Source organism: Mustelus asterias, chromosome 9 (assembly GCF_964213995.1).
Source record: "Mustelus asterias chromosome 9, sMusAst1.hap1.1, whole genome shotgun sequence".
In the NCBI taxonomy this organism is placed as follows: Eukaryota; Metazoa; Chordata; class Chondrichthyes; order Carcharhiniformes; family Triakidae; genus Mustelus; species Mustelus asterias.
In genome coordinates, this window is record NC_135809.1 from 79,096,566 (window position 1) to 79,120,798 (window position 24,233).

At 41.7% G+C, this 24,233-nt stretch overlaps 1 protein-coding gene across 1 annotated transcript in view; it reads right to left on the bottom strand.

Annotated features, from left to right (window-relative positions):
* Window positions 1-23,565, bottom strand: part of cat (catalase) — a 36,055-nt gene extending 12,490 nt beyond the window's left edge. Inside the window, exons 1-8 of the mRNA XM_078220406.1 lie at window positions 23,402-23,565; window positions 18,256-18,427; window positions 16,502-16,612; window positions 9,432-9,562; window positions 6,594-6,698; window positions 4,931-5,056; window positions 4,175-4,366; window positions 1,997-2,149 (exon numbers count right to left, since the gene is read on the bottom strand). Coding sequence (XP_078076532.1) covers window positions 1,997-2,149; window positions 4,175-4,366; window positions 4,931-5,056; window positions 6,594-6,698; window positions 9,432-9,562; window positions 16,502-16,612; window positions 18,256-18,427; window positions 23,402-23,467 — 1,056 coding nt within the window. The 5' untranslated portion in view covers window positions 23,468-23,565. The remainder of the gene's footprint in view (window positions 1-1,996; window positions 2,150-4,174; window positions 4,367-4,930; window positions 5,057-6,593; window positions 6,699-9,431; window positions 9,563-16,501; window positions 16,613-18,255; window positions 18,428-23,401) is intronic.
* Between the last annotated feature and the right edge of the window lie 668 nt (window positions 23,566-24,233).

Below are 24,233 nucleotides of genomic sequence, written 5' to 3' on the forward strand. Positions count from 1 at the left end.
CCAAGTAGCACAAAAGCTGATCCTTACGAGAGGAAAGTTGAAATGCTTACCCTGGTTATCAGTTGAGCACAGTATAATTAAAAGAAAAAAAGTGTCCTAACCTGATCTCACAAGAAGTTTTATTTTAGTCACCAAGGCATTCAAATGACGGCGGTGGTGTACCAAAGACATACAAAGCTGAAGGGTAGTTACAAGGGAAAGATTAATGAACTACAGCTCCTGGGCTCTAAAAGGGAGTGACTGGAGAATTGTACACAAGGAGTAAAAGCCTTTCTTCACAGAGAAATGTTCCAACTCATTTTAACACAACTGTTGATAAATCAGTGTCCGGTGTCAGGGAAGAACCAAGCAAGCAAATCAATTTAAATAAACGGAGATTATTAAAACTCTTTCCATTAGCAGTACTTTTTAAAATTTCAAACATTTAATCCACAGCTTCCCAGATACTGAAGGTATTTTAAGCAGTTTTTTTTCAAATTAGGCAAGATTTTTGTTATCACCTTTGATGGTAACAATACTTTTCATTGTCTGTGGAGTCCGTGTAAGAATGTTATCTGTATTATAATTTGCAAGTGTGTGTTAACCGATTACTTGTAATTAACTGAGTAAACTTAATTCATAAAAATGTTAGATTATTGCTGCTCTGAACTAGTTTAAAAATACCTGATTCCCATTAAACTGTCTAAATCAAAGTCTATTGCAGGGCTTTTCAGCTGCCTTGCAAAGAGAGGGAGGATTATACAACAGTCAATAACTGACATGAACTGGAGCACGGTTCCAGGAACACTTTGGATATTTCCCCAAGTATAAGCAGCCAAGGCTCATCTAAAAAAAAAACTGTCCGAAGCATGGATGGCAAAAAGATCTACCGACAGGTTTTTAAAAGAAAGAAAAACATAGCTGAGACCTTACACAGAGAAAATAGGCAAGAGAGGAAAATAAGGTCCAGCACTACTTCAATGCATAGTTAAAGCCTGTGAAAGTAAAGTTTAAACATTTAAAGTGACCATCAGTTGCAATGGTTTTCTCAATTGGGTAGACAAAGGAAAGCACTTATTTGTTCAATACGGTTAGACAATACAAGGAGAAATGCAAGTTAGTTTTATTTTGCATCATTGAATGGCCTCGCTCAAATATGTCTATCTTGGGGTCTGTGCAGCCCAGCCAAGCACTACACCAAGTGATACATTTATCTGTTAAGCCACCAGGAAAGCAGCCTGCTTAATAGTTAAACTTTTTTAAACTTCTGATCCTATCCATTATAGGAAATGACATGACAGTGAGAAGGGGACAGGGGTTCTAAGAGATGCACAAACATGTACCAGAATGTACATTCAACCCAATTCAAACACAATTCAGAAGTCCACATTTCTACAATATATCACACAGAACAGTGCTACAGATGTTATACCATCAGTACCATGTTACATTAATTCAAACAAATTCCTGCAAATTGGTAACATTTGCAAGACAGCATTTACTACCCATCACTAGTTTCCCCAAGGCCGTTAGAAGTCAACCACATAACTGGACTGGAGACATATGTAGGCCAGAATAAAAATGATCCATTAAAGGACATTTGTGGACTAGGTTTTTAAAGAAACCCAGCAATAGTGTTTTTTTTTTAAATGGTCCTTTTTTTCTAGTCACGAATGGCCAGAATTTCACCATTTGCCACGTGTGATCTGCGCTCTGGGTTGCTCGCCCAGGAATGTAACAGCCCCGATGTGATAGATAAGTCAATGGGTTAAACACCAGTAATTTCACCAGAATGCACTAACAAGCCTTGGTTGTATCCACAAATAAAGACAAAGAAAAGCTGACGGAACAACCCAAACTAGGATATTCTCACTTCCTTCTGAATAGTCAGTTTCAGAGTACAAGCGCCTGAAATAGGTTTCCTCCTGAAAAGGGACGGCGCAGATCTTATTCATTAAATTGGACATTTCACTCCCTTTTTAATAAATCTTAAAGGAGCCAATATCTTCAACCATACCTGTAACATCTTGTCAGGACTAGGTTCAATGCCTGGTACCATGTTGCTGGGATCAAAAGCCATCTGTTCCACATCTGTAAAGTAATTGATTGGGTTCTTGTTGAGGACCATCTGCCCCACAGGGATGAGTGGGAATTCTTTGTGAGGCCAAACCTGGGATGGAACAGAAAGCTGCTTTTAATTAAAAGTTTTTTTTAAATAGAAGGCGGTTTTCCATCTTCCCAACTCTTAAACCTCCCATCAGATTCTCTTTATGCTCAAGGAGCCAAAAGTACTATATCCCTTTTCCAAATACAAATTCATCCAGTTCCATTTTTAAAACCCAAGTCTTTCCTGAATGATTACCTCTCCTGACTGATTACTTTTCCCAGTTATTGGTTCCAAAACTCCATTATCCTTTTTTCTACAAACGAAGTTGACCAAATTTCCTGACATTCTTAACAGACGTCCTGCACTTATAGAAATAACCTAAATCCAAATTCTCCTTAATGACCTCTACTATACTCCCTTACTCTCAAGTTAGGCAAATCTTTGACCGTAATATAGTCATTGCAAGTTTAGAAATCAGCCTCACAGCTGGACTCTGAAGATCTCTCAGGCAGAATCTGGTTGAGGGAGTCAGAGGCCTCGCCAGCTGGAGAGCTGATAAGACGTCTATGCCCCCTCTTTTTGGGAAAGCCTGCCAAGCTACAAGCCAATCAAGCTGTGGGGGTGCCAACGGCAGGCCTTCCCCTGCAATCAAGACTGGGAGGGCGGGATCTCACTTGCCGAGAGCTGCAGCTAAGCAGAGGCCAGCAGCTCTTGTTCTCAGCACAGCCATAGGGGAAGTGCTGACTGCTGCAGTAAAAGAATCCCAGGATCACTGAGCAACCCAAGCAATGTCAGGTGGGGAATGGTTTCGTGAGGATCTATCAGGCATAGAAAACAAACCCCACTCTAGGAAACAATGAGCTAGCTGCACAGTTTTTGTTGAGGTGCACACCACAAGGTGAAAGGCCCGCTTGCAAATGCATTAATACCAATAGCAATGGGATGAGGCCCTGGAGGTCGTCAAGTGGCCAATTTTAGGCCTCAGGTGGCAGCCGGATAAATCGACCACGGGCTTTCCTGCCTGGAACTTTATTCTGGCAGAGGCGGGAAAGCGGTGGAGTTCTGGTATGCCACTATCCCACCTAATTACATGCCCTTCCCACCTCAAAGCTCACTACCAGCAAGAGAAGATTCTGCTCCTGGAGTGCAAAACTGAGCATAGCACATCAGATGTAACAAGGTCATAGACAAGTTGTCGCTGTCACACTTAACTGTACATTGCATTTCTCCACTGCTTCAATGAACCAAAAGTTTATTGGTCCATCCAGCGACACCCCAGATTGTTCCCTCACTGCCATGAAACATATCGTCAATTAACATGCCGGTCACATTCTCGCTTCTTCTACCCGACTTCATGAAGTCATACAAGAAAGTGTTGAACCACAGCTCCAGTTCTCTGCCCACTGAAACTATTACAAACTGAGAATTGGGAGAATAAATTTCTGTTATGAGAAATGAGGAAAGCACACCAATATTGCGGGACAGAAAACTGAAAACAACTCACCACTCACTGTTGCTCAATCAAATTAGATGAGTTCAAAAGAATTTATTCCAATTCCTTTGAACTATCATGAACCATTATGGTCTGTCATTAGGACTTCACATGTAAAAGGTCATGGTAAGATCTTTTAAAAAGCGTCATGCTGAAAGAACAACTGTGCTGGTAGAATGTGTACCACTTAGAGATCTCAATTTCTGGGGAACAAGATAGCAATACCAACCATAGTCATATCAGTCCCAACTCCTGGTTGAGTAGTGGAAGGAACCATTTATACTTGTTTCAAAACTAAAAAGGAATTTCAAAATCAGCAAGCAGAATTGCTCCAAAGTCTTTGCATCATTAAGGAATTTGCTACAACTTTGTACTAACACTCCAGAATAGTTTCTATTGATTTTCAAGTGTTCCAGGTGGTGTTGCAACTTCAACAGTCTAAATTTGCCTCACAATAGTTTCATCCTGAAGGGATGGTCAATAGTTCCAAATGTGCCCGGCAGCTGAATGCAACAACTTAGATTTAGTTAATACTGACTGTACCAAGTATGCCATTATCTCTTTTAGACATGCTCTTTCTAACCTGCAAAACTCACCTTAGTCACATCAAAGGGGTTCCACCGATGCACTTGTGCTTCCTGAAAACTCATGACTTGAATATAGAAACTCCAGGATGGGAAATTTCCAGTTGCAATGGCATTATAGAGATTACGAAGGGAATAGTCAGGGTCATTAGAAGCCAGGGTACGAGCTGCTTCCACAGTAAGATTTTTGATGCCTTGATTTGTCTGAAAAAAAATTAAAATATTATCAATTCAAATAAATGTGCGCGCATCAGCTTCAGAACTGAAATCATTTTGTGCATCTTTCATTTCCTCTTAACTGCAGTCACTATGATATCTATTTGTTTGCAAAGGGAGACTTTGGCTGGAATTTTACTGGCCTGCCCACCACAGGAATCCGAGCAGGCAAGGGGAGGACAATAGAAAGTTCCATTGACCTCGGGCGGGATTTTACAGTTTCGGGACAAACGAGGTTGTAAAATCCCATCCATTATGTAGTTTGAGGCCAACCTCTCCCCACTTCTTAAACAGGTTGGAAGTGGAATTACATCATTGCAAAGAGTAATTTTTATCCATGGCTCAGGAGATAAATACAACTTATTCCCCTTTCACCTCCCCCAACCTCAACTTATTTGTGTGGTATCGGTTGTGAAGGTTAGTGGCAGATCTGCAGTTCATGTAGTCTTCAATCACAAAGGTGAGCATAAAATCAACGCCTAAAAAATTAGCATTGACAGCCTGAATTCTGACCTTTCTCACCCAAAGTTAAAACTGCAAGTTTTACTGTACCTTTAAATGGAACTTGCAATACACGGCCTCTTGTCTGTCATTTACCAGCTTGAAGGTGTGAGATCCATATCCATTCATATGACTGTATCCGTCAGGAATTCCACGGTCACTATACAGGAAGCTGAGCTAGGATAAAGAAATACAATGTCTAAAAACATATCCAACGCATGCAATAGCAGATCAAGCAGAGACTCAACAGCAGGTCTCACACCCACCCTCATGACTGGCAAGATGCAGAGAGATTAAATCAAAACATTGAGCAGTGTCACAAGGGAAATATTTACCAGTCGAATACAACTAAAATGGACTGCTCATAATCCTGCTGACATTGCGAAGAATTAACAAATCTGAACTAAGTCAAGATGCCAGTTCTGAACAGAGAAAATCAAGTGCGGTGACTTTTGTATTCATTCATGGGACGTGGACATCACCGGCTAGGCCAACATTTATTGCCCATCCCTAATTGCCCCAGAGAGGGCGATGAGCTGCTTTCTTGAATCACTGCAGTCCAAGCGGTATAGATACACCTGTTAGGGAGGGAGTTCCAATACTTCGACTTGGTGAAAGAACGGCAATATATTTCCAAATGAGGATAGTGAGTGATTTGGAGGAGAACTTCCAGGATGTGGTGTTTCCTTTGCATCTTCTGTCCTTGTCCTTCTAGATGGTAGAGGTTGTGGGTTTGGAAGGTGCTGTCTGAGGGGCCTTGGTGAATTCCTGCAATGCATCTCGTCATTGGATCAAATGTTATCACTGTGCAACAGTGGTGGAGGGAGCGAATGTATGTGGATGGGGTGCCAAATCAAGCAGGCTGCATTGTCCTGAATGGTGTCAAGCTTCTTGAATGTTGTTGGAGCTGCACCCATCCAAGCAAGAGGAAAGTATTCCATGACACTCATGACTTGCTCCAGGACAGGCTTTGGGGTGTCAGGGGGTGAGTTACTCACTGCGGAATTTCTAGTCTCTGACCTGCTCTTGTAGCCACAGTAGTTATGTGGCTTGTGCAGTTCAGTTTCTGGTCAATGGTAACCCTAAGGATATTGATAGTGGGAGATTCAGCGGTGGTTAGATTCTCTCTTGATGGAGATGGTCATTGTCCCGCACTTTGTGGTGTGATTGCTACTTTCCACTTTGTGCTTCAGCCTGTTGTTCAGTACTTGCTGCTTTTGGACATAAACTGCTTCAGTATCAGAGGAGTTGTGAATGGTGCTGAACATCAGCGAACATCTGACCTTATGATAGAGGGAGGAAGCAGCTGAAGCTGGTCATGCTTCAGAGATTGCCTGCCCACTCCCCCACCCCCAATTTGGCCCATCGAGTCTGCACCAATCACAATCGGAAGACTGACCAGACAAGGAAGGAAGAAGCTGCCATCGAGACTCACCTTCGTGACAACGGACCAGAGGGACTCAGAGAATCAGGCCTGAAGTTTAACCAAACCATCTTTGCGGGTAGTATACTTGAATCTGGGGTATCCTCTTGTTTTATGTGGGTAATTTAAAGGTTAATAGTGTTGTTATTAATAAACTTGCTGAACCTTTTACTTGTGTTTGTCCTTTGTCCACCTTGCAAATAAGGGCACCGGGGTAAAACCTTGTAGTAAGCAAACTGGTCGAAAGTATCTGAGAATTAACAGGTACAACAATGGGAACTTTTCACTCACCTGGTGAAGTGTCTCTGGGCGAAGAGAGAAAAAGTCCCAGGTCATATCTGCATCCTTGAGGTGGGTCTGCGGGTTCCTCTTCTGGGTGTGAATAAATGACGGAAACTGTAAAGAGAGAACTATGAGCATACATCACTCTGAAAACGCATCTGTATTAAAAATAAAACTAAACATCATAATTCATCATAAATTTTAGTTCTCATTTCTGTCATTCTTTTCCAAACACAAGTTCCTTTGCTCATATTTATAATGGAATATGTCAATCGAAATTAGTCACGAGGAAGAGTACAAAAAGCCTCCGGTCCACTGCCAGTCCTTTTCATCTCCAGACCACAGCTTCCGAGTATATACTCCCCTGCCACCCACCAGCTGACCCTTTGCCAGATAATTTAATACTGAAGAGCAGGCCCCATTTAGCACCTCCAGTTCTCTGGTAAAATGGAAACCAGGATCAAATCTGAAAATGGCTCACGTGACCACACTGTGGTTTTCAGCAGGTGCCATTATGGCATTACTGACTTCATGTCCATTTTGACAAAAAGGAGAGTTTCAAGGTTGAGTCTTGGAGTATGCTGTACAGCTCAGATATTGCTGTTAGCAGAGAAAGAATGGCGACAGCCAGTCATTACATTAACAAGGTCTTGCGTGCTTTTGCACCAGAACTAGAATCAAAACAACGTGGCACCCTCTACAGTGGCTATGGGAGCTGTATGAACAAGGCAAGCAATGTAGTTACACATACATAATCAGAATTCTTACTGAGACACTTTTTGGCTGAAGATGGTGGAACAGTTAATTCATGTCAAATGATGTACAGAAAGCAAAATAAGAGAGAAAACGAAAGACGAGATAGAGAAAGAGATGAGAGACAAAGGAAAAAATTTTAAAATATTTTTAACATCCAATAATCAGAAGGAATGAGGCTTAAGGTAATAAATTATTAGTATGCTAAATGTAGTGTGAAACTTGAGTAGGGATGTTAACGGGCTGCATTCACCTCAAAGGCTTCTTCTAACGCTTTCATGTAAAAGTGAAGTGCCAGATATTTATGATCAAGAATTAGTAAGCTTGCAATAAAGTGAAATGTTGTTTCTGTACTGTCCTGCTCCCAGTACTAAATTGACTAATCAAACACTCCCTACGAATCAAAATTAAATGTTGCATTTGAATTCAAAATTAATTTGAATGTAAATGTGATGTTATAACTCTAACAATGGATAGAGATTGTTGACTTCATGGCCCAGAATTTGTGGGGCTGTTGGATTTTCCTCTCTCTGGGAAGTTTTATAAGTCTTCTACAGCGAGGACAAAATTCAACACATCTGCCATTTCCTTATTTTCTATTATCAATTTCCCAGTCTTGTTTTCTAGAGGATCAGCAATATCTTTAGTTCCTCTTTTCCTATTGTTTTCTTTTCAGCCCTGAATACACTCAATGGTAGAGCATCCACAACTTTCTGGGGTAGAGAAGTCCACAGATTCACAACCCTTTGACCTATCTCTGAAATTTCTTCTCAAGTCAGTCCTAAATGATTGCCCTCTTATCTTGAAACTCTGCCCGTGCTTTTGATTCCAAAGAGAGAAATAGAGGGGGGAAAAAATGCTTGGAGGAAAAATTTTTTAAAATCCAAAAATAATTTACTGGCTGGAGGAATGAGACTCCAGTTTCAATTACTCCTTTCCAGGCCAGGAAGTTGAGTGGCATTGCATAAACAAAATCTCATTGACAGACCCCTTACGCAGTTAGATACCAGCAGTATTTAGTACGCAAATGCAATAAATCCTTGAAATTCAAGGTTGCGTTGATGAGGAGCTACTGTTTTTGCAAGGAAATTTGTGGCAATTTGCAATTAACTTCTTCACAAATTGCTGGATGATTTACAGCATGTGTGATAAACTTACCATTATTTTCCCAACAAACTATACTAGTTTTATTTGTAGAATCCTGCAATAAACTAGTGGTTGTACTTGTTTATACTTTGTAAATAATAGCTGTTTCTTGTGTGAATCTAGTCATTTCCCCCAATGGGAAATGGAATATAGTGTATGATTTCTGTGCCAATAAATATTGCCAACATTATGCTAATGCAATTTAGTCATGAGATTAATACAATAATTTGTATTATATGATAGGTAAAATGCACTGACATTCAAAAAGGTCATTTGAGATAGCTGTTACTTTGAGGTAATCGCAATAATTACAAGATTAGCAATATAAATTGTTTATGGCATATAAGGCACCCATTCAAACATTTTAACCACACACATTTTAGCTAACACAGATCCATCTAAAAGATTTTAGTAAAAAGTAAATATAAACTCTTAGATTAAAAGAAAGTCGTACATGCCTATGAAGCTCTGGAAATATTCCATAAATGATTAGTTAAGGAGGCAGTGGCATTGACACTGGACTAGCACTCCAGAGAACCAGAACAAGATCTGGGGACGCAGGTTCAAATCCCAACATGGCAGATGGTGAAATTTGAATTCAATAAAAATCTGGAATTAAAAGTCTAATGAAGACCACGAAACAATTGTTGATTGTTGTAAAAAAACACATCCGGTTCACTAATGTCCTTTAAGGAAGGAAATCTGCTGTTCTTACCTGGTCTGGTCTAGTCTACATGTGACTCCAGATCCACAGCAATGTGGTTGATTCTTAAAGCTTTCTGAAATGGAGAGCAGTTAGGGACGAGCTATAAATGCTGGCCCAGCTAGCGACACTCACATCCCAAAAAGTGAAAAAAAAAGCAGCATTTGAAAAGCTACAGAAATGCATGCAGAAACAAGAGACTAAAAAGTTTTTTTCTCTAATATCCACCTCCAGCTGTTACTAACCAAGAAAGGGTCCCGGATGAAGAAGATGGGGGTGTTGTTACCGGTTAGATCCCAATTTCCTTCCTCCGTGTAAAACTTACAAGCAAATCCTCGAGGGTCACGGACGGTGTCTGCGGAACCTGCTTCGCCCCCTAGAAATAGATCACATCAGTCAGCAAGAAAAATACCAGGGACAAGACAAATGCAACAGCACAACAATTTAAATAGAATCTGGTACATCTGGGTACCAACAGTGGTTAGGTTCAATTTCATCCCAAGCGATGATGATGGCAGCAGATTCTTTATTCTTCGCAGGTGAAGATTATGGGAATGCCCATTCCTGTGATGGTTAGATGATCATTGTTGCCTTAAGTGGATGATTCTTGGTCTACAGCCTCGAGTAGTTGGGATTTTGGATTTGATTTGGAAAGGTTCCAGTATAAACAGACTCCTTCCATTATCTGCATCTTTCTTCACCAGTCTCCTACATGTTTCAATCTTGGAAGCTGCTTTCCTGATTATGCGTCAGTTACTGTCAGTCGCCTTCTGCTCACAAAGCTGTTGGTTAACGTTAGCCAGAGAGAGCTGCCTTTTCAACCAGTCTTAACTGTTTCCAAGGTGCAATTACCAGAGCATTGCATTGCTTTGGGCATTTCAAAATCCTCCGTGTTTGGCTTAATGCGGTAACCCTTGTAGGACAATGTATTTAATTTGGGCAAATTGGTTCAGTGAGGGACTTCATTGTTAGTGATGTAGCCCTGCCACTTGATGCTTATGATAGATTGAAGACAACATTGATGGAATTGCTCCAGCAGTCATATGTGGTTTGTGTACAGAACTCACAATTCTGACCCATACAAGATGCTGATGACAACTATTCTGTATACTTGCTGGGAGACACAGAATGAAATGTTTTATCATGCATACTTCCAGAGGAGATATTGGCCTTGGGCATGGATGGTCTACATCCTTGCTGACAGTGGCATCATTTGAGATAATGCCACCTAGATAGGTAAACTGTTCTACCTGCATTAAGTTTACTGCTCTCAATGCTGACCTGTGGTAAATTGTAATTTCCTTGTGGGCGTAGTTGGTACAGCACTTCTATTTTCTTTAGGCTAGACATTAGACCAAAGGCATTTGCTGCCTCAGAGAAACAGTTTAAAGCGAGCTACATTACTTCTGTGTGCACCAGAAGAGCCAAATCAACAAACAGAAGCTCCATAATAAGCTTGACTGTAGTTTTGGTACATCCCTGCAGCCACTGCATGTTGCAGAAATTGTCACGTGTCCAGAAGTGGATGGGTATTCCCTCCATCATGCCTGCATTTGGTAACTGAAGCATGATATTGAGGAAAATAAGAGAAAAATTTGATGCCAGAATATACATTGGAGATAGTTGTCTCAGTGGTCTACACTCTGCTTGATCTGACCTACTCTGCATGGAGTAGACAGCGAACAGTGAGGAAATTTGGAGAGTACTCCAATCTAGATAGTATCTTCCAAAATTCATTTTGGAACAAACATCCTGGTGAGAACTACAAAAGCAGTGGAAAGGCTCATGTTTTGTCGTCTACAATTCTCCTGCATCTGTCTCAGCCCAGAAACCATGGCCAGTATTTTAGGACCTTGCTTGGGCGAGGCTTGTAAAATCCCACCCGAGGCCAATGTCGAATTCCGTTCTGCAAGATGTGCCCACCCCAATTCTGGGGCGGATGTGGCAGTAAAATTTCGGCCCATATACGTAGTTGCCCTATTGAGTCCAAATCTGCATAAACCTACAGGAAGGTGTTCAGCTATCGTCAGAGCAAGTGCATTTAGAAGCACTTTGGCCAAGATTTCGTCTGCAATTAGGAGCAAGATGACATTTCCATAGTTTGAACAGTCAAGACTTTTCTCTCATGTAGAAGATGACAATCACCCAATCTCAAAGGTTTTTGAGGCACTGTCTCTTCTCTCAGTATGCTGAAAATACATGCAAGCCTATTAAGGATCACATCTCCTCCTTGCTTATAGGTCTCAATTGAAATTATATCTGTTCCAGGGGCTTTGCGTGATTTAAATGGTGCAGTGGTCTTGATCTCTTCACGGGTTAGTGGTTCATCCAGCTCACTTCTCCCCGGGAGACCTTTGCGATGGACCTCTCGGCCGCTATATTACGACCTCGCTTGGGCGAGGCTTGTAAAAACCTGCTCGAGGCCAATGGAGAATTCCGTTCTGCGGGCTTTGCCCGCCCCGATTCCAAGGCGGCATGGTGGTAAAATTCCAGTACTCCTGTACAGCTCGTTAATCACTAAATGATGAAGGCTGCTTTGCAGGGTGCTGCAGGATACCCTACATGCAGCTTTTGTAGTCCGGTCATGTAAATACTCTATTAGGATAGAATGTTTCTTTTGAAAAAACTTTTGGGTTTTAATTTCATTTTCATCAAATCAAGCTTGGTTCTTTGTGGTTGAGAAGTGAACTACTTCTGCAATTGCTTTTTTGTTCGAAGACAGATTTCAACTGTTCCCATTGCTCTGCTGGATCAATATCACTACCCAAAGTCAGGTCACTGGGCCAAGTGTCTTCACACTTGCAATGGAAAACTGCTTTTACTTCTGGGAGATAAGACTTGTAGCTTCCACATTTGTGGGCATTCCCTATTGGATGGTGAATAGGAGTGGCAAGAGCATTGGCAAGGTATCCTGGGCTGACAAGACATTGCCAACGGTGATAATAATGTGTTATCGATATACATTTTAAAATATATTTAAGGGGAATGTTTACAGATTCAGCTCTATTCTGCAAGCAGTCAGTGTGTCTGGAAAAAAATTAGCTCAGATGCTAGGAGAGCAGGATAATTACTAATTTTAGCCATGTAGTGTTTACTAAGATAGAGTTAATGAACTTTTGTTTACAAAAGGTACTTTGGGTTTTTGATTAAAGGAATGGAATGTGGGTTTAGGTAGGCAAAGCCATGTGATGTGGTTAATGGGAGGAGCTAGGTCTGTAGCAGAGAAACAGTTTTTCAGTTCTGGCTGGAAATGTCTTGAAGACAGAGTTCTACAAGCTGCTTTGAAACTCTTCTCAGAAATCTTCAAGGTTGTCTACAGTTATCATAGCAATTATGTTTATGATTACTAACTGTATTTGAAGTGGCTTTTAAGTCTGTAAGAGGAATGTTGCTTATTTGGAAGTGAAACGTGTATGTTAAAAATGAAATGAAACAACTTTTAATTTCTAAATATTGTTCAACTGTTAATTGTTAAGCTGCTTCATTTGTTAGTTATATTTAAACTGTTATTAAATAAAGTTTGATTTAGATCCCTAATTTGTCAGTGGAATTACTCCTGGGGTGAAGCATCCTGTCTTCACATTTATGTCAAAATAGGAAAATTGTTGGGGTCTAGTCTTGCATCCTAATGTAACTTGGGCTTCAAGTCCAGAACTCTAACACAACTATAATCACAATGGCCGATGTTTGCTGGAATTCTACATGGAGCATGAATCAAACATCATTAATTTTCTATTTCTATAGAGAGCCAGATTTAAGAGCACCTTTTGGGGGGGGGGGCACACACTTAAAGCACTGGCTTCTGTATTATACTCTGGTGCGCCAACATAATCAACCATCACCTAAATCCCAAGTAAACTGTATTGAAATCACTGTGGCCCAAGCATAACTGAACGGCAACCTTTATGGTAAATACAGCACATTTTGAAGACAACTTTGATATATATAATTCCTTTTATCAAGCACGGTAACACAGTGGTTAGCATTGCTGCTTCACAGCTCCAGGGACCTGGGTTCGATTCCCGGCTTGGGTCACTGTCTGTGTGGAGTTTGCACATTCTCCCCATGTCTGCGTGGGTTTCCTCCGGGTGCTCCGGTTTCCTCCCACAGTCCAAAGATGTGCGGGTTAGGTTGATCGGCCATGCTAAAATTGCCCCTTAGTGTCCTGAGATGCGTAGGTTAGAGGGATTAGTGGGTAAATGTGTAGGGATATGGGAGTAGGGTCTGCGTGGGATTGTGGTCGGTGCAGACTCGATGGGCCAGATGGCCTCTTTCTGCACCGTTTCTGTAGCGTTTCTATGATGAAAATTTGGCAATTCTCCCAGCCTGTTGAGCAGTGTGTGTGTGTGTGGGTCGGGGGTCAAAATTGTCAATTTTTAGGGATTGGTTTGCGTGCGCTTATTGAGTAGTGTTATCTTTTGACAAAAACATCATCTCTATTTTGCAGCTTTGAGCGTCTGCAGGAACCAGCCAAAGCTGAAGGCATTTTGATTTTAGTTAACCATGCTTAAAGATGCAAATTTCTGAAGTGTAGCATATAGATTCTTGTGGCTCACATAGAAAATAAGAGCAGTAGGCCACTTGGCCCTTCGAGCCTGCACCTTCTACCATTCATTATGATCCAACTCAATAACCTTATCCCACCTTCCCCCATATCCTTTGATCCTTTTCACCCCAAGAGCCAAATCAAACTCCTTCTTGAAAACGTACAATGTTTTGGCCTCATGAATTCCACAGGCCCACCACTCGGTGAAGAAATTTCTCCTCATCTCAGTCCTAAAAACATTTACCCTGTATCCTTAGACTATGACCCCTGGTTCTGGACTCCACTACCATTGGGAACATCTACCCTGTTGAGTCCTGTTAGAATTTTATATTCCAGCGAATATAATCCTAATCACTCCTCCTTCATCTGTCCCGCTATCCCAGGTGCCATTCTGGTAAATCTTCACTGGACTCGCTGCAAGAACATCCTTCCTCAGATAAGGAGATCAAAATTGCACATAATATTACAGGTGTGGCCTCACCAAGGCTCTGTATAAATGAAGCAAGACATCCCTGCTCCTGTATATGTTCAAAGAATTATAGCAAACATTTAGAAATTAATGAAGTTGTCGCTCTTCCATTTAGAGCTGTTGTTACTTTTTAATTGAGACTGTGCAGTGTGATGTGACAAGGTGCTAGACGGCCTGCTGTGGAGTATCAGGAGTCCAGGGAACTGGCAGGCCTTGGAGCCATACATGGGCAACATGGGCGGCACGGTAGCAAGGCGGCACGGTAGCACAGTGGTTAGCACTGCTGCTTCACAGCTCCAGGGTCCTGGGTTCGATTCCCGGCTCGGGTCACTGTCTGTGTGGAGTTTGCACATTCTCCTCGTGTCTGCGTGGGTTTACTCCGGGTGCTCCGGTTTCCTCCCACAGTCCAAAGATGTGCGGGTTAGGTTGATTGGCCAGGTTAAAAATTGCCCCTTAGAGTCCTGGGATGCGTAGGTTAGAGGGATTAGCGGGTAAATATGTGGGGGTAGGGCCTGGGTGGGATTGCGGTCGGTGAAGACTCGATGGGCTGAATGGCCTCCTTCTGCACTGTAGGGTTTCTATGAACTGATGCCTCAGATCAGGATGCCAGGTGTGCATAGAAACACATTTTAAATCTCTATATATAAAATTCGCAGAATACCAAATGAACCCGCACTTTTAAAAGTTTGACAACTGACCCCGTCTCCCCCAAACCTTTTCCCATTCTTCCTTCTTATTTCATACTTGGCAACACCAGAACTTACTGATCTGGTTATAGGGAGTGCACATTGCAGCGTATGAAATAATTTGCAATACTGCTGCTTGACTTAATTTGTCTGAATTACATTCCCCATTTTCAAGCACTGACTCAATCTTCCCACAAACAAACAAAAATCAGCTTCAAAATCCATTTTGACCTGTCAAAAAAACAGGAGTCTATTAGTCCACCGAAGTATATAGGTCAACAACTAACGAGATCTCAACTGAGTGCCATCTTGTCTAAAATACTTCACTTTCTTAAAAAAAAATGCATGTTGAGTTAAGTAATGGAACTATGCAATTTCCCAAGTAACAGCTCCCAACATTTGCCACGCTAAGAAGCAACAAAGGATTGGACTTAGAAAGTATAGTATATAGATAGTTTATCCATTTTGATTTGATCTATTGTCACGTGTATTGATATACAGTGAAAAGTATTGTTTCTTGCGCGCTATACAGACAAAGCACATCATTCATAGAGAAGGAAACGAGAGAGTGTAGAATGTAGTGTTAGTTATAGCTAGAGTGTAGAGAAAATCAACTTAATGCGAGATAGGTCCATTCAAAAGTCTGACAGCAGCAGGGAAGAAGCTGTCCTTGAGTCGGGTTGGTACATGAGCTGTAATGTTCTATGGTTCTATGACCACAGACTTTTGTATCTTGGGGGGGGCACCTAAAAACTTGAAGCTCTTGACCATTTCTACTTCGTGATATAGACAGAGGCATGTTCTCCACACTTCCTGAAGTCAATGACCATCTCCTTCATTCTGTTGACATTGAGGGAGAGATTATTGTTGCCTCACCAGTTCACCAGATTCTCTATCTCATTCCTGTACTCTGTCTCATTATAGTTTGAGATCCGACCCACTATGGTGGTGTCATCAACAAATTTTGGGGGTGAGTGTATCGCTGGCCAGAGCAGACCCCTCTCTGCCCTAAGAAAGTGGTGACAATTCTATGCATCAGCTCTGGCACAACTGAGTTGCTTGAGTGGAGAGCGTTCAAAGTAAACTACTCAACAGCAGCAAACTGTAATTTACAATTTAGCATGTGCTTTGGCCACTGGCACCTATCATCAAAATGAAAAAGAGAGCAGATTAACCTCGAGTTCCAAATGTCTTTTGAAACTTGCAGGTTCGTTAACTGCTTACAAGTACATTTTCCTTCAAAAGCCTATTAAGAATCAGCCACATTGGTATGGCATTCACACAGGCCAAATAATGGATGGCAGTTTTCTTTCCCTCAAAAGAACATTATTGCACAGGCAGAGTTTTAATGAGAATCCAACAGGTTCATCTTCACTTGCTGATTGCAGTTTTTTTTAAATCCCCAAACAGAATTGAAATTTGCAAACTGCCATGGTGGGATTTAAGCTAACTATCTTCTGGATTACTATTTGAGTAACAGAATCACCATACTTGATTTTAATTCAAGAAGGAATTTGAACAGATATTGCATCTTTAACATGGAAGATGATCCTTATGCACTCGACAAAAAGGTCAGACAAAACTGACACCAAAAAGAGGAAGAGGAACCCTTACCAACTGTCGAGAAGCGAACAGATATAGATGTTCTCTTTCCAACTGGATGAAATAATTTGGCCTTGCAGTACCTCGAGATATCATGGGTCACCTCAAAGAAGCCAAAGGCACCTGAAAGAAATTTAAAAAGGCATTTGTAAAGTTCAATAATCTTCAGATTCCATTTTCACTTTAGTCACCATAATTTACAGTCAGCTTGTACAAAAGCACTAGAAGATTACTTCCTTTTCTTGTGTGATTACTCTTAAGAAGCATAACATGTGCGACAGTGTTCAAGGTTCAATGTATTGCAGCACAAAACCTAACAGTTTAAAAGATTATAAGATCTTATAAAGCTCTAAATTATCTGTACCTTTGACTCTTGTTTAAAAAAAAAGTGCTGCAAAATCCATGGGTGATTTTAATCTTCATATGCATTGGGCAAATCAGATCGGGGACTTAGACAGATTTTTGATTGGTATTGAGTGAACAGTTTGTGGGGGGGGACCCAACAAATACTATCCTGCTAGGTTACCAATTTTATCATCTGTCCTACAGGTCCAATTGAACTGCTGAGATCTGTTTAACTTATCTGGAGGTTGACATTGCTTAAAATTTGAGTTACCGACTCCCCTGGAGTAACCAGGAGGTTCCTGGAATCAAGGGTACTTCTTGCAAGTTCTGCTTCCAGAATCCCAGATCATCAGCTATTTATATTTCCTGCTGTGCGCACTGTTCCATCCCTCCCACACTAACACCACCAGCTGCTGTTAAAGCCTCAGGCTCTGTGATGTTACCCAACCACCACCACAGAGAGTTACAACAGTATGGAGAATAGTCAGAAGGCTGCAGACTTAGGAATCTAGAATCTTGGGAAACACATTCACGGGCAAACCAGTGGGAAACTAGGAAATTGAAACCAAGGAATTGCAATGGAAGAAACAAAGGGAATCTAGGAAGAAGGCTCTTGAATTGAGGGCTTAGTTAATGGGATACTTCACCAGATATAATGTCTGAAGTCAAACTAAAGCTGCATTTCAAAGAGAGTTGGCTGTACCTGAAAGTGAGAAATATATAAAGAGTTGGTTGAGGAGGTTAGGTTGGGAAGATGGAGTTACAAGAGAGAATGACCAATTTAGCATGGCCAATCCACCTAACCTGCACATCTTTGGACTGCGGAAGGAAACTGGAGCACCCGGAGGGAACCCACACAGACATGGGGATGTGCAAACTCCACGGAGACAGTCACCAAGGCCAGAATCAAACCTGGGTCTCTGAAGTTGTGATGCAGCAGTGCCACTGTGACATATGAAGTTAGAACTCCTTTCTTGAAGACATTAATGAACACCTTTTTAAAAACCAGGCTTAACAGAATTCACTCTATTCTGTTGCCAGTCTATAAATTAGCCTAATTACCAAATTCAATTTCACAAGTTTCTATGGCGAAAGCTGAACTCTTGGTCAATGGCCTGAGACCCATAATGACTGGGCCCAACTATCAGTGACTGATGCAAACTCATCACTAAAACATTGTAGGTGTGACTCCATAAGGGTGATGGAGTCAATGACAACTTAAATTTTTAAGAGGCTAACCTTGAACATTCCCAAATGGGAGTTAATGTATAAATTCCTATTGCAAAATGTCCTCGGGACAATATATATGAATGATGGTAGATTGACTTTCAACTGTGGGTGGGATACCGGGACCAAGAGAAAGTTCTAATTTTCATTTAACAAGTGACTATGGTATCTCATTTGCCGAAGTTTAAACTCACCTGCCCCCTTCGCATGTACAACACGCTCAGGGATCCTTTCCCGATTGAAGTGTGCCAATTCATCAATAAACATGGTATCCTGCATAAGTAGTGGCCCACGAGGCCCTGCCGTAATGACATTTAGCTTGTCACCAACAGGTTGGCCTGATCCGGTGGTCAGGGTATCTACATTCTGAAGAAATAACTTGAAAATTAGAAAATTCATAAAAGGGACAAAAGCCATATTGATAAGCCCTTCAGCCAGTGAAGGTACAGTGAAAAGTACAGCAACTCGTAAGTCATGCAATTTCTTTTTTCTGGCCAGTCAATATCTCCTGAAAATAAAATTCACTGTTTAACTTCCAACTCCAGATACCTATAGCTTGAGCTGCTCACTTTGCTGTCCAGGAGGCTACTCCCCTTTCAGTTTCTCAATTGCTTGGTTGAAAACAAAATGCCTCAAATCTCCAGTTACCAAACATAAACATGGGCTGAGAAATATTTTGGTCACAAGTTGTGTTTGTACCGTTCTAGCATTTGTTTCCTTGACCATTTATCTCCAATCCTTCTGGTCTAAATCCCAGAACATATTTGACCTCCTGTAACATTCTATTTCAGTCTCTCCTATCTGACTGCATGTCTATTACTGACAAATTGAAGTGCAGCACATGTAAGCATATAACTTATCCTATTCAACATTGCCAGCACTTCCACTGTCCATCACCTCTGAAACTTCATCCGTACATAGTACCTCTGTGCTCATGCTTTCCTATGATTCTGGCCAGCCACAACAAAGACAACACCTTTATGTCAATTTCTCTTCCCATACTTCTGTGTAAGTTATGCGCATTCCAAGGCGATGTTTTCACTCCCTCATCATTTACAAATTGTTGCTGCTGCTCAGCAACATCACTGAAAAACACATTATCAGTTTTCACATGTGGATGAGCTTTTCTTCAATCTGACACAAATCATAGTCACCAACACCAGTACAATCCAGCTACCATCCTACAGTGAATCAAACCTACTCTATAACATTAAGGCTCATATTTTCCAAGGCACGTATTGCTGCCTCCAACTACAACTTGGCAAGACCAGAAAATGGTGGAAAAAATACAGGTTTTTTTAGAATCTACAAAGAAATGAGAGGTCATCATTATTTTGGGTGCAAGAACTTTCCTCAACTCAAAACTCTTTTTCCTTGATTTTAACCAAACTGTTAAAAGATGTCCAAAGATGTGCAGGTTGGGTTGATTGGCCATGCTCAATTGCCCCTTAGTGTCAGGGGGATTAGCATGGTAAATACGTGGAGTTGCGGGGATAGGGCTGGGTGGGATTGTTGTCGGTGCAGGCTCGATAGGCCAAATGGCCTCCATTTGGGGTTCTATATTTACAAGTTTGTTAAAAACTTTCTGCTATTTGTTTTCTATTTAAATTCATCAAGATTACTGGGAACATATCTTCTCGCAATTCTAATAACACTTTAACCTTGAATAGCTTAGGCTTTGTTGTCCAACTAACAGAATTTTAGGGAGGTTTTACATTTCTGATTTTTTTTTTATCCTTGATACTTTTCTCTGATGTTTAACTTAGTGTAGTCCATAATCCAGAACATTCTTTGGCCTGCCCACTATCTAGGGAAATGTACTGCGACAGAGGAGCTGAAGAGAAGTCACTGCACTCTGGGTCACTTCACTGAACAAATGGTATGGCATGTAATCTCTGTAAAGAACAGATGCAAAATAATCAAACTGCAGATCAGATTGCACAATTTTATCGAACAGGTGTTTAGTGGACAATGCTTAGGACTAATATAAAAGCAAAATGCTGCGAATGCTGGAATCTAAAAACAGAAAATGCTGGAAAATCTCAGCAGGTCTGAAAGCATCTGTGGGGAGAGAATACAGCCAATGTTTTGAGTGTAGATGCCCCTTCATCAGAGCTCTGACGAAGGGTCATCTAGGCTCGAAACATTGGCCCCACACATGCTGTCAGACCTGCCGAGATTTTCCAGAATTTTCTGTTTTGGCTCAGTACTGATAGTTTATCTACTTTTTGGGGCAAACCCCTCAAGGGAGTGAGGGCTTTGCCCCAAGGAGAACAAGTGAGGGGGTGATACGATTGAAACATAAAATTCTTAAGGAACTTGGCTGGATAGACACTGAGAAACTACTTCCTGGCTTGGGAATCTAGACCATAGGGTCAGAATCTCAGAATAAGGGGTCAGCAATTTATGAGGAAATCAGGAGAAATTTCCCAAAAGGATTGTGATTCTTTGGAATTCGAGAGAATTGTGGATGCTCAATCATTGTGCACATTCAAGAAAAGTCGACAGATTTTCGAGTACTAAGAGAATGACTGATTATGGGGATAGTGGAGGCAGGTGATCAGCTGTAATTTTAGGCTCCAAGGTAAAATGGTTAACTGTAGCACTTAGGCAACAAAGCAGACATGGGAAAAAGGGTAAATCCTCTAGGGATGCCTCCGAAGTAACACACCATATTTATACTGGACAAAAGCAAAATATACCGCAGATGCTGGGGGGGAAAAGAAATCAGCAGTTCTGGCAACATGTATGGAGAGAAAAAGAGTTAACATTTTGAGTCTGTGTAAATTTTCTTCAGAACATAGAAAGGTAATGGGTTTTATATTGTTGAAGAGTGGGATGGAGCATTTGAATCAAAATAGAAGACAGAGTTCATGGTATGAAGTTGTTGAACTTAAGCTCAAGTCCAGAAGGCTGTAAAGTGCCTAACTGGAAGGTGAAGTGCAGTTCTTTCAGTTTACATTGGGCTTCACTGGAACATTGCATAAGGCCAAGGACAGTTATGTAAGAATGAGTGTGCCAATGTTTGAGTTCAACAACTTCAGACTATGAACTCTATCCTCCAACTTGATCCAACTGCTCCATCCTCGCTCTTTAATGATATAAAACTTATCACATTTCAGAAGACTTTCGACAAGATCTCACATAGCAGGTTACTATGTAAAGTTAAGGTGCATGGGATTGTGCGTAACTTCTTAAGGATAGAAAGTTGGGTAGCAGCCAGGAAGCAAACAGTTTGAATAAATTAGTCTTTTTCTCATTGGCAGGCAGTGACTAGAGGAGTACAGCAGGTGTGCTAGAACCCCAACTGTTCTATCTCCAAATTTGCAGATGATACAAAGTTGGGTGGGAGGGTGAGCTGTGAGGAGGATGCAGAGATTCTTCTGCGTGATTTGGCCAGGCTGACTGATTGTATGGCATCCGCCATGATATGCCCGATGTGGACAAATGTGAGGTTATCCACTTCAGTAGCAGAAATGGGAAGGCAGATTATTGTTTGAATGGGTGTAAATTGAGAGAGGTGGATACTCAGTGAGACCTTGTGTTCTTGTGCACCAGACACTCAAAGCACGCATGTACAGCAGGTAGTAAAGAAGGCAGATGTTATATTGGCCTCCATAACAAGAGGATTTGAGTATAGGAATAGGGATGCTTTACTACAATTGTATAGGGCGTTGGTGAGGCCACACCTGGAGTTTTGTGCACAGCTTTGGTGTCCTTATCTGAGGAAGGATGTTCTTGCTTTAGAGGGACTGCAGCAAAGGTTTATCAGGTTGATTCTTGGGATGGCAGGACTGTCATATGAGGAGGGACTAAATTGGTTAGGATTATATTCATTGGAGTTTAGAAGAGTGAAGGGGGTTCGCATAGAAATTTATAACATTCTATCAGGATTAGACAAGGTATATTGAGAAAGAATGCTCCCAATATTGAGGAGTCCAGAACTAGGAGTCATAATTTGAGGATAAGGGGTAAATCTTTTAAGACTGAGGTAAGGAGAAATTTCTTCACCCAGAGTCGTGAATCTAATTCACTACCACATAAAGTAATTGAGGCCAAAACATTGTGAGATTTTAAGTAGTAATTAGATATAGCTCTTGACTAAAGGGATCAAGGGATGTGTATGTGTGGGGGCGGGGGCGATAAGATCAGGTTATTGAATATCATCCATGGTCAGAATGGCAGAACAGACTCAAAGGGCTGAATGGCATACTTCTACTTCTATTTTCTATGTATGTTTCTCCGAATTTCTACCTCTCCAACTATGAAGAATCATACAGATTCAAAATATTAACTGTCTCCACAGATGCTGTAAGAAGTCTAACAACACCAGGTTAAAGTCCAACAGGTTTATTTGGTTGGACTTTAACCTGGTGTTGTTAGACTTCTTACTGTGTTTACCCCAGTCCAACACCGGCATCTCCACATCATGTCCACAGATGCTGCCAGACCTGCTGAGTTTTTGCAACATTTTTTGTATTGATTCATACTGAAGTTTGTTCAGCTTTTACCCTCTGTGGACTGAAATTTAAGTTGGACTGCTGAATTGGACAGCCGGACATACACACACACCACGGAACCATCAAATCTTTACAGTGCAGGAGGCCACCATTTGGCCCATCAAGTCTGCACCAACTCTCCAACAGAGCATCTGGCCCAGGCCCACCCCACCACTCTAGCCCCATAACCCACACACGTTTACCATGGCTAATCCACCTAACCTACACATCTTGGGATACTAAGGGGCAACTTAGCATGGCCAATCCACCTAACCTGCACACCTTTGCATACACATAGCCAGAAACTCAAAACGGCCACTCAAAATAGATCAAAACTGAGACAATCTCATCTATAGGGCCTGAACAAGGAATGAAAATCGTTCTGTATTCATAATACAGGCACATTTTAGACTAGGACCTACTGCAAGGTTGTAAACACGGGAAAACGGATGGTGTGAATAATCTGCTCTGATTATAATAGCCAACAAATTGTGCCTGGAATCATAATTTAAGTCAATTCAGTTTCAGCTGAAAGAAATCTTTGTGCTCAAATTGCAGTAAATGCACAGGGGACGGATTGATCTTTCAACCCCCCCAGTCACAAGTCCAAGTGCATTGCCCTCTGCTGCGTTACCGACAATACCGAGTATTATTATTGAAAAACAAATCACACAGTGAGGTTCCTCAGGAGGGGTTTGACTATCTACAAGCTGCAAACCTGCAGGGTAACAGACTGCAGGCCCCCCGACTCTGGCAGCAGGCCACCGCCTGTCACCATTAGCCCCGGCCGCCCCTTACCCCTGTCAACCCCGGCCGCCCCTTACCTCTGTCAGCCCCTTACCTTGTCGGCCTTTGAGCACTGCCAGTGCTTCAGCTGGTCACTGGCTGGATCCCTGGACTCCGCCATCTTCTCGCTGGGTCTCAATCACACACTGCGCCCACTCCCACCGCCTCCACTCTCTCTCTGTGTCGTCTCCCCCCAACGACTCTCCACTTCAACCCCGCCCACACTCACACTCGCCCCCTTATTGGATCACAACGACGTCATTCAAGATTAACCCCGCCCCATCCCTGACGTCACGGCTGATTGACACCTCCCCCAGCTTAAAATCCAACAGGCCCTGAGTCTGCAACACAGATGTGGTGTTGGACTGGGGTAAACAGAGTAAGAAGTCTCACAACACCAGGTTAAAATCCAACAGGTTTATTTGGCAGCACTAGCTTTCGGAGCCTCAAGCTCCTTCATCGGGTGAGTGAGGACTTGTGTTCACAAACAGGGCATATAAAGACACAAACTCAATTTACAAGATAATAGTTGGAACATTGAACACAAGTCCTCACTCACCTGATGAAGGAGCTTGAGGCTCTGAAAGCTAGTGCTGCCAAATAAACCTGTTGGACTTTAACCTGGTGTTGCGAGACTTCTTACTCTGCAGCACAGGCCATTCACTCCTGACTACTGTGCTGCACTTCTCCCACTCTCTCATCCTATCGGGTACCTTTTTTACTCCCTCAACTGTTCCCCTTAACTGAACCCATGGCTATTTACCTCAACTACACCTTTTGCAAGTTCAAATTTATAATACAAAACCATGATGTGGAGATGCCAGCGTTGGACTGGGGTGGGCACAGTAAGACATGTCACAACAGGTTAAAGTCCAACAAGTTTATTT